This window comes from Nannospalax galili, unplaced genomic scaffold (genome assembly GCF_000622305.1).
Source record: "Nannospalax galili isolate Female #2095 unplaced genomic scaffold, S.galili_v1.0 scaffold433, whole genome shotgun sequence".
NCBI lineage: Eukaryota > Metazoa > Chordata > Mammalia > Rodentia > Spalacidae > Nannospalax > Nannospalax galili.
In genome coordinates, this window is record NW_008338715.1 from 4273065 (window position 1) to 4283783 (window position 10719).

General features: G+C 35.6%; 1 protein-coding gene across 18 annotated transcripts in view; it reads right to left on the reverse strand.

Moving 5' to 3' along the window:
• Adgrl3 (adhesion G protein-coupled receptor L3) overlaps positions 1 to 10719 on the reverse strand; it is an 877792-nt gene that overhangs the window by 397759 nt on the left and 469314 nt on the right. For all 18 annotated transcript variants that reach the window (XM_008833280.3, XM_008833274.3, XM_029563589.1 and 15 more), the window contains one exon: positions 1401 to 1510. In XM_008833280.3, the coding sequence (XP_008831502.1) occupies positions 1401 to 1510 (110 nt within the window). The remainder of the gene's footprint in view (positions 1 to 1400; positions 1511 to 10719) is intronic.

Sequence of the window (10719 nt, forward strand, 5' to 3'; positions counted from 1 at the left end):
ACAGGGTCTCCCTGTAGCCCCAGCTGTCCTGGAACTCACTATGTGACCAGGCTGGCCTTAAACTCACAGAGATCCGCCTGCCTCTGCCTCCCAGTGCTGGGATTAAAGGGGTATGCCACCACACCCGGCTAGGCCATTGTATATTTTTACAAAATGCTTTTCTGAAACTATATTTTATATATTTCACAGACCTCATTATGCAACCAAAGTTCAACTGTCTCCATTCCATTCATTTCTTAAAATATAATTGGTCAACAAAAAATAACAAGAGTGTATATTTTTCACAGAAGCTCCAGTAACAATAATAATATACGAAACATAGTTGACAGTTCAGTTAAACTTTATGTTTATTCAGAACAAAGAATATCAGTACATGAAAATTCACTAAACTTTCACAACTAAGCCATGCTATAAATGATTCAAAAATAAAATTTTTTCTTGGCTTGCTTCATTTTAAAATTACAATTCATTTCTTATTGGCCCAAATTCTATTTTAGAAGTGTGTACACTTCCAGCTTATGAGTAACATCCAGCTTCTCAAAATAAGCAGGACTGAGCGAGTTCAGAACCATCTCAGCACACTAAACCCGCTGATCCCCAGATAGTGTGCTCCCTCCAAGACATCAAAGGAAGCTGGAATCAGGACTAGTTTATGATCTCAGGTATTTTCTATCTCTGGGAGGAGACGGATATCTAATAGGACTACTGGGTTTCCTGTGTGATTTTCACTAAGAAATCTCATAAATAATTAACTAGCCAGATGAAAAAATTCTTTTTGAGTGGTGAGTCTTCCTTTGGAATAAAAAGTCAGAAAATGCTCCATTTCATTATTCCTGAAAAAAAAGCATTGCCAGCCTATATCCTGTCTGATGTAAGGGTTACAGATACTTCTTGAGACTCTATAAAACATACTCTGAAGAGTTCTTTAATTCATGGACTCCTTGTATTTTCTTTCCGGTCTGTTTCCTTTGAAGAATATATACCTGATTTTCAAAAGGTTGATAACATATATAACTTAGACATAATTAGATTGATCACATTGAAAAAAGTTACCAGTTTTGATGCTATTATACACATGCATTTATAGACTTTAGTGTCAATTCCTATTTGCTCAATTCTGGATGTATGAAGAATTGGCATATGACCTTCCTCACATTTTTTATGTAAGCGTGTTATCTCATTAAAACATTGTTGATATAGGCATTCATGTGCAGGAATATGCCAACAAAATCATGACATAGGAACAGGCAATGTGGGGAAGACCTAAGATCCTGAAAACTCCCATCAGCTGTCTTCTTCATGTTTATTTGATTACTTTTATGATTTGACAGAGAATTTGTCAACACATGCATAATAGAGGGAAATATCTCTTTAAAAGAAAACGATTTAAATATACATACTATAAGGGACACATTCATACTGCACTTCAAGGTATTTGTAGGTTCCTGGACATGGGTCTGGAAAGACGTCAGGACCCGCCACCACTGCACACTGGGTTCTGTTATTGCATCTGAAATTAAAAGAAAAAAAGAAATAGCAAATTTATGCAACTTTAAAGCATTATGAACACCAGCAATGACTTTATTTTATTTATAGTTATACAGACTTAGAAAAGATTTGGCTGAATTGGGGCTTTTGAATCATTAAAGAAATATTTTTAGAATGCTTTAAAAATTAAACATAAACATTTATCTAGTTTGTTCATAGTAACTGATACAGGGCGCAGTTCTCAAGCAGAAGCTATGTATTGTTGAAGCAACGCAAATGAATACAGGAAGGATTATTTGGGAAGAAAAACAATCTCTACAGAGTTACATTTAGGCAGTTGTAAAAGAACTTCACTAATTATGATGACACTCATTCTAAAGCACTGAAAAGTGACACTGATAAACTTTAGTGATGCTTAAGATCAGTACAAACGGTTTCTAAGGGTTAATGAGATGACGCAGCAGGTAAAGATGATTTCTGACAAGCCTTATGACCTGAGTTCAATTCCAGGGCACATCCACATGGTAGAAGAGAGAATAGTAACTCCTTCAAGAGTTCCTCTAACTTCCACATGTGCACTATGGTACATTCACGCACACACATGCACAGTCATACACACAAATAAATGCAAAAATAAATTTAAAACTAAACATTTAAATATTGAAACATTTTATTTATCACAAGTTGGTATATTATTCCTAACCACATAAGTAAAACTGTTTTAAAGAATTGATTTTCCGTGTTCCCTGTTCACTGCATAATGACCTCATATCATCTACGCCAGTGTTCTGTAATTTAAAATTATAGATTTAAAGTTCTGAAGAGAAAAATAACATAACACTGTTATAACAGAAATACAAATTTGGGCATTTTTGTGGTAATTAGATTAAACCAATCTGGACTGGTTTATCCTTGAGAAAATAATACATATAATGAAATTTCGCTTCTGAGAAAAAGAGTCCAATTCACAGTGGCCTCATTACAGTGCATATTACTCAGAAGCTCTAGGTTCACTGGTTTATCCACTGTTAAACCATGGTTAACAGTTAAACAAACCCGTAACAGTGGCTTGAAGTAAATGGGATGAGCACACTGGCTATTTTGTTTTATGTTCTTGCTTATTCTCTTCAGAACACACAATTTTAGTGCTAGCTTTTTTTCTTTTTTAAATGCGTGTGTTTTGTGTGCATGTATGCAAGTGTAACACGTGCATACAATATTTGAAGAGGCCAGAAAAGGGCATTGGACCTACTGGGACTGGAGTTACTGACAATTGTTAGCCACTATTTTGTGCTGGGAGCCAATCCCTGGACCTCTCTGCTCTTAACTGCTGAGCATCTCTCCAGTCCCTAAGGCTAGGTTCCATCACTTTCTTAAAGGTTTCATCATTAATGAATCCATGCCTCAGAACACTCAGACACATGGAAAAGCAGGAACAGGATTCATTTTTGATTTAAAGTAAAAACATATATGTGCTTGAAGCTAATGCTTATCAGGATTAATGAGGTTTTATTTAATCCCTGAATTAAAATGGAATCATTACTGAACATTTCAAGCTGAAAAAGATATTCCATGTCACCAGCCAAAGATTAATTCAAGCCCACAGATCATATTCCGTGTACCAGTTATTCTGAAGGACTAATAACTACTATGGTCTCCCCTGTAAATGTGATATTTGAATTCATGCCCATACCCATACAACTGTATTCTAAGGTTAAAGGAAACATGGCTGTCTTCACACATGCAGACTAACAATACAACATGATGGTTTTGTTTCCTACTTCTCTATTACAAAGAAAATTCATTTGAAGACTATATCTCAAGGTAAATGGCATGATGTTAGTAGCTAAACCACAATTACACTCAGATTGCTTATCCAACTGTAAGAAAATTTAAGCATCCATTACATGTCATTCCAGTCACCACTCTGAGTTCAAAATACCTTACTTCATGTATATCTAAGAAGAGCAAAGAAAGTCTTCCAGTTAATAAGACAGTCAACTTGAAGGGTACCAAATCCATCAAATACCATGGAATGATGTATGTACAGTCCCTGCTACTATAGTTCTATCTAAACAACACTGCATTATAATATCCACTTGACAATAACGTGCTATTATACTAATATTTCACTATAAAATATTCTGAAAATCAGAGTGAGAATGGCAGATTCAATCACTAGAATGTTTTTCTTATATTAATATATTATAATCATTATAATATTTGTTGTTTAAATACCTTAAAGACAAGCTATACTTTGAAAAAAATTAAATAATCTTTCCACTTAGTTTTTTTGTCTTTTTGAGACAGGGTCTCCCTGTAGCTCCAGCTGTCCTGGATCAAAATGAAATCAGTGTCAATATTAGATCAAAGATTTTGAACAATTCAATTTTCATAGTTATTTCAAAATTGTCAAAAGTAAAATCATTCTAATATACTATATGTGAGGAGTGAAATAACAGAATGCAATGTGCTTTAAACTCAGATGTTTTGTTGTTTACTTCTTTGTTGTTGCTGTTTTGTTTTGTTTTGTTTTTCTCCCTGTAGCCCCAGCAGGCTTGGAACTCACCATGTAGACCAGGCTGGTCTGGTCTCTGCCTCCCCAGTACCAGGATTAAAAGCATGTGCCACCACACCTGGCTTTCATTATTTATTATCAAAGATACTTTTAAAATTACAACAAAGAATGAGAAAAGACTGAAATAATATTGTCAAATATATCCTAATCCAACAACAGAGAGGAAATACTCTAATTTTATAATAAATTTGAAGGGTTATTTATAACACCCATATTTTTAGTATTGTTTTCATTGTAAATTTTATGTGAGAACTGTCTCTGCTATAACATTTGTGTCATTAGAATGTAACATTGAGAGATGTCAGGTAGAATTCTCAAAGAAAGAAAAAGCTTTTGAGTTTTCTTAAACAAATGTGTTTTGTTATTTTATTATATCACAGGGTTAATGAGTTTATTACAAAATGGATTAGCTGCATTTTTATTATTGTTTTATCAGCATTATTATCATTAAAATGTGTCATAGTTTCAGGACAGAACTTTATTACAGGTAGGTGAGGCATGTTTGAGAGAAACATACAACACCAGCAGTAAGGTACCAAATAGCATAGAAATTCTTTGACCTGTGGGTAGGAACAGGAGAAAACATCTTCATATTAAAACCAGGCAAACCCAGACTTCCAACTATGCAACACATTCTTTCTCCTTTGCAAAGTGCTTTCCATTACATACCCCGGGATAAGCCCAAGAGTTTTTAGTAAACAGTTCTTCATTTGGTAATGTTTCAAATATACAAAGCATATTCACTGTGTGGCATATCTTTTCTATGCTAATTCATTTTAGTTAATTTTATTTTTCCAGTTTTATAAACTAACAAAATTGTATACATTCAAGATGTGCACTGTATGTTTTGATGTATGTGTACATTATGAAATGATTAACACATACATAAGTTAATTCATACATCATCCTCTAACAGAGTTATATCTTCCTTTGTGTGTTGTGAGGGAAAAGGGATCTAATCGGTTAACAAATTTCACAGTATGGTAATTAAGGTCACCAACTTATACATGTGATCTCCAGCATGCCTACATCCTGCGTTCCTAAAACTTTACTTCTTTTGATCAGGATCTGTCTCTTTCCACCACTCCCCAGGCACAGGCAACCTCCACCTACTCTGCTTCTGTTTCACATTCCTATATTTCTACACATGACAGAGACTGTAAAGCATTTCTCTATCTCTCTGATCCTTTTCACTTAGTACAACAGTCTCCATATTCAAGTGTGTTATCATAAATATAACAGGGCTTCTTTCTTTCTTCAAGGCTGAATGATATTCGTGTGTGTGTGTGTGTGTGTGTGTGTGTGTGTGTGTTGTGTGCATGTGACAGATCTGGTGGACATTTTGGTTGATTCCATTATTTTCGCTATTTTGAATACTACTATGATAGATATGGGAGTGCAGATAATATCTTCAAAATAGTTTAATTTTTTGGTGATATACACTCATATGAGATTATGTCAGCTTTATTTTGTTAATTTTTAAAATCTTTTTGAGACAGGGTCTCCCTATACCCCAGTTGACCTGAAACTCGCTATGTAGATCAGTCTGACCTCAATCTCACAGAGCTATGCCTGCCTCTGCCTCCTGAGTGCTGGAATTGAAAGCATGCATCACCATGATGCCCTGTTTTGTTTTGTTTTGTTTGTTTTTTTAACTCTGTGTGCCAACATGCTGCTTATATGAGGACTGTATCATTTTACATTTCCACAAAGAGTATGAAGGACGTCCCCTTTACTATATTCTTTCCAATACTTATATCTGTATTTTTAAAATATATTTTGATTTATTCTAGAAGTTCATACAAAGTATTTTGATCATATTAAGACCCCACACATCTCCCTCACTCCTCCCTTACCTTACAACTCCCCACACTTCATGCCCTCTATTATTATTTGTCTGTTTGCTGCTGTTGTTAAAGGTCTGCTGTGTCTAATCTGAATTTCCTAGATGCTCTTTGGTGTAGATCTATCCCTTCATCTGGTCAACCCACCAGGCATGACACCTGTAAGAAAACTGACTCTACCTCTCTCCTTATCTATCAGTTGTCAGCAGATCCTCGTTTAGGGATGGGACTTCCTGTCCACATCTACTATCCATGAGAGTTCCATCCGCCTGGTGAGTTCTCTAACCCCAGCTGTCTTCTTTACTACCTGGGCTTTCAGAGTTGCTATGTTCATGCAGCTCATTTATCTTTTATACAGTAGCCATGCTAGGAGGGGTGAGATGAAATTCCACTGTGTTTTGGTTCACCTTACCTTGATGATTGGCGAGGGGACCACATTTTAACATGCCTGCTGACAATGTTTGTCTTATTTTGGCAAATATTTAAAACTTTTACATTTATTTATTTGTGTGTGTGTGTGTGTGTGTGTGTGTGCACTTTTATATGTCCTCACACATACCTATGGATACGTGTATACGTATGGATGTCAGAAATTAACTTCGTTGGCTCTCTCCTTCTACCTAGTGGTTTTGGGGATTGAACTGAGGTCATTGGACTTGGCAGTAATTGGCTTTACTCACTGAGGCATTTTGCCAGTTCTTGACATTTTCAAAATTGTGTTTTCTTCCCATTGAGTTATTTAATTTCCTTATATAACTTAGATGTCAACACCTAAAATAAGTGTTAAGAATAACAGACATTTATGGTTAATTAAGCTTCCAGAAGAATACAGTGGCTATGTGAAGAGGAAAGGATAGTGCTTTCAATAAACAGGGCTAAGAGGCCACATGCATAAGGCTGTAGAGAGGATTCCTCTACACATGTCAACATCAACTCAAAATGGATTCAAAACTTAACACAAGACCTAAAATTGTAAAACTTCTAGAAGAAAACCACAGAAAAATGTATTGACATTAGTCTAGGCATTGACTTTTTCGTATTTGACCCCAAAACAGTCAGCAAAAGTGAAAATAAACAAATTGGATTGCATTTCCACATTAAAAAAAAAAAAAAAAGACAGTGAAGAAACCATCGACAGTGTGGGTAAAATAGTTTAAAACCATTTGTAGTTGACTTTAGTTAGTGTAAAAAGACCCCAAAGAAAAGTAGCCAGTTTCTTGGCTTAAAAGTCAAAAGTCAAAATGTCCTTGGGCCTCTTCACAACATACTCTGCTCCAAAGGCCAAAAATGTCAAAAGTATTTGCGAGCTCTTATCTAACACCTAAAAGATTTTAGGGTTACCTCTTCAGAGGTGGGTAATGTTAGAATAGCAAAAGGCACCCCCCCCTCAAAAAAAGAGTACACAAAGCTGTCAGAAAAAGTGATGGAGAGGTATGGGAGGTGTTGGAGGGGAGGAAGTGGGCATAGATTTCATTCAAAACACATTATATGCAGGTATAAAATTCTCAATAAAGTTTTTTTTTAAGTTAAAAAAATAATTTAAATATTCCTTGATGCTTCTTTCTAAGATGAAGTATACCAACCTCGATTTCACAGAGGTATAAAATGGCTTTCAGGCCTCAGCATCTGAGGACAGTCAGTGGGCTCCAGGACAAGGCCCCAAAAAAACTAACACTGTCGCCCTGGTGGAGAATGAGTCATGTGAGATCTTGAATCACTGCACCCCAATGGCCTCTCAAGAAAGCTGAGGTAAAGCACAGCCATGGAGTACCTGAGTGGCTCAGATCTCAACTCACGGTACAGCCTGGACATTCTGAGGAGGGTCTGATTTTAAATTAATATTATATGACTAGGCCTTTTCAATCTTGGCATTCAGTCATAAGCTTTGAGAATTTGAGAATAAAAAGAAGTAACAGCTTGCCAGGTGTGGTGGTGCACGCCTTTAATCCCAGCACTCTGGAGGCAGAGGCAGGTGGATCTCTGTGAGTTCAAGGCCAGCCTGGTCTACATAGTGAGTTCCAGGACAGCTGGGGCTACAGGGAGACCCTTTCTCAAAAAGGCAAAAAAATAAAGGAGTAACAGGATGAATGTATATTTTTAAAAAAAATTTAGTTCAACCACTATATAAACCGCCAAATTAAATATTATTGCCAATTACTGGCCCAAATTGTGTAAGAGATATTAGCTAATATAGTATTTTATTACTTTTAGAGCACTAATTTTAAAGTAAATTTGTTCAATTTAAAAATATGTCATGCAGGGCTGGAGGTGCAGCTCAGAGGTACAGCTCTTGCTTGTATGCACAAAGTCCCAGGTTCAATTCCTGGAAACACAGCAAAATAAACAGATAAATAAATGAATAATTGTGTTATATAATAGTAGCCAGCGAAGATACACATTTTCAATAATTATTAAGATTAATTTGAGGGTACAGAATTATTTACTGATAACTTGTTGATTATAACACACATCATAGCACTACAGAGCTAAAATTAGTTATGAGCTGTGGTAAGGGCTTAGGGATAGAGCTCAGGTAGGCTACTCATCTGGCATACTCAGGCTATGTAAAGCCCTGAGTTTCATCAGTTACTAGTATCACAAAAAATAATGGAAGGAGTGAAGTGAAGGAGAGGGGGAGGGAGGAAGGGACAGAGGAATGGAGAGAGGGAAGGAGAGCAGTAAGGAAGGAGGAAAAAGGAAAGAAGGAAGGAAGGAAGACCGTGCCTGGGTATCTTTTATTTGCCACAACATATCACATACAGAAAAAAATTACACTGGCCATTTTATGTGCATATCAACAATTCAGAAATGTTCTTATTGCATGTAAATAACCAATCTTACTTTTCTGTGAAATTTAATTTTCTATTATTCATATAAAAATTAGTAACCCATTACCTCATGTGTGCTTACAACACGAGGCATCTAAAAATAAAGTCCTGAATATTCAGTGTGTGAGCAGTTGTCAGAATGGCAGGGCAACACACTTGGATTTGAGAATAGTCAGCACCAATTTTACTTTTTGTTTTTCAGTGCTGGGGCTCAAACCCAAGTCCATGCACATGCTAGGCAAGTACTCATTAACTGAGCTACACTCCTAATCCTATCATTTCTAATTAGATCTATAGCTAGCTGTCATTGGCTGAATTGACACCAGTAATTCCCTAACACGGCACCATTAAAATATTCAAGCAAGCTATTTGTGCATTCTTGTATTAGTAATGTAAACTGCAGGAGCTGTCTATTAATAAAACTATTTATTTATTTATTTATTTATTTATTTATTTATTTATTTATTTTAGTGTATCAGTGTATTTCCTGCATGTGTGTAAGTGCATCTCTGTCATGCAATGCCCCAGAGATCAGAAGAAGGAATCAGATCTCTTGGCACTGGAGTTATAGAGGCTTGTTAGCCACCATGTAGGTGCTGGGACTCAAACTTGGTTCCTCTGTAAGAGCAGTCAGTGCTCTTAACCACTAAGCCATCTCTGCAGCCCCTAATAAAGGAGGGCATATGCTCTTATTATGCTTGGCATTCTTTGTAAGCACACAAACTCTTCCTGGGGATAAGGAAATTTTCTTACGATGCTTTACCCATACAAATGTGTAAGACTCCACATTAAAAGGGATTACACTGAACATGGCTTTTTTAATGACAAGAAAGGATGATTGTTTTAAAAAATTGCCCTGTGAGTATCTTTTTTTAAACAAGATTACACATACAAATTTACAATGAACATGTATCAAATTATATTTATATCATATGTGTGCTATGAAACAAATAGGCACAGAGAATGCCCTTGGCATTCAAAGCATCCAGAATACACAAAATCTTCCTACAGTATTTGAAAAAGGAAAAGAAAAACAAATCAGAAAGTATTTTATAGTGAAAAAAGGCACCACCATCATAATTAACTCAAGTTTAAAAACTTAAAATGGTTAAGGAAATCAGTGTAATGATGGTATTTTATATCTCAGGATAAAATGAATATTATAGAAATAATGAGTATGTTAATGATAAAAATACAGTGTTGAATATGAATCAACCAAACTATTTTTTTCTCTTACCAGTGATAGTGGTCTTATTTTCCACCAACTGCATCCCGAAGACCTGCTGACACTGAAATCATTTCATTTTATTTTTGCTTTTAAAATTTGTGATATTTATTATTATATTATTTGGGATATTTTCTAAGATAGGGTCTTGTTATGTTGCCGTGGTTGGCCTAGCACTCACTACATCACCCAGGCTAGTCTTAGCTTGTGACAATCCTCCTGCCTTTGACTCTCAAGTATTGGATTACAGGTGTCCATTAGCACACCTGTCTAACAGTTATTTACTACTTAGAAGATTGGGAAGAATACAAATATAGAACAGGGTACACATACCTAAATTAGGAAGGAATCATGTAGATTTCAAATGATAAGAAAACCATATGGTGTTACCATCCCCTTCCTCTTTTGTTTTTGATCCAGTTTCTCATTTTGTAGTCCAGACTGGTCTAGAAATCACTATGTAGCCCAAGATGGCCTTTCTCTCCCAAGTGCTAGGATTACAGGCATGAGCCACTACAATATGTTTCCCTTATGATGTGTAGCTATCCACCCAGTTGTCATAAGTGAGTTTAATATTATTCACTACAATAGGGTTTTTTTAAATTATTTATTTAATAAGCATATAATTAGAAGCATTTCATTACTACATCAACATTGACATAGTCAATAACAATTTTCTGATCTAGGCTACATCTCTTACAAAATTGGCTGTACATTTTTAGGTTTACAGTTGAATTATTACAGTTATATAATACT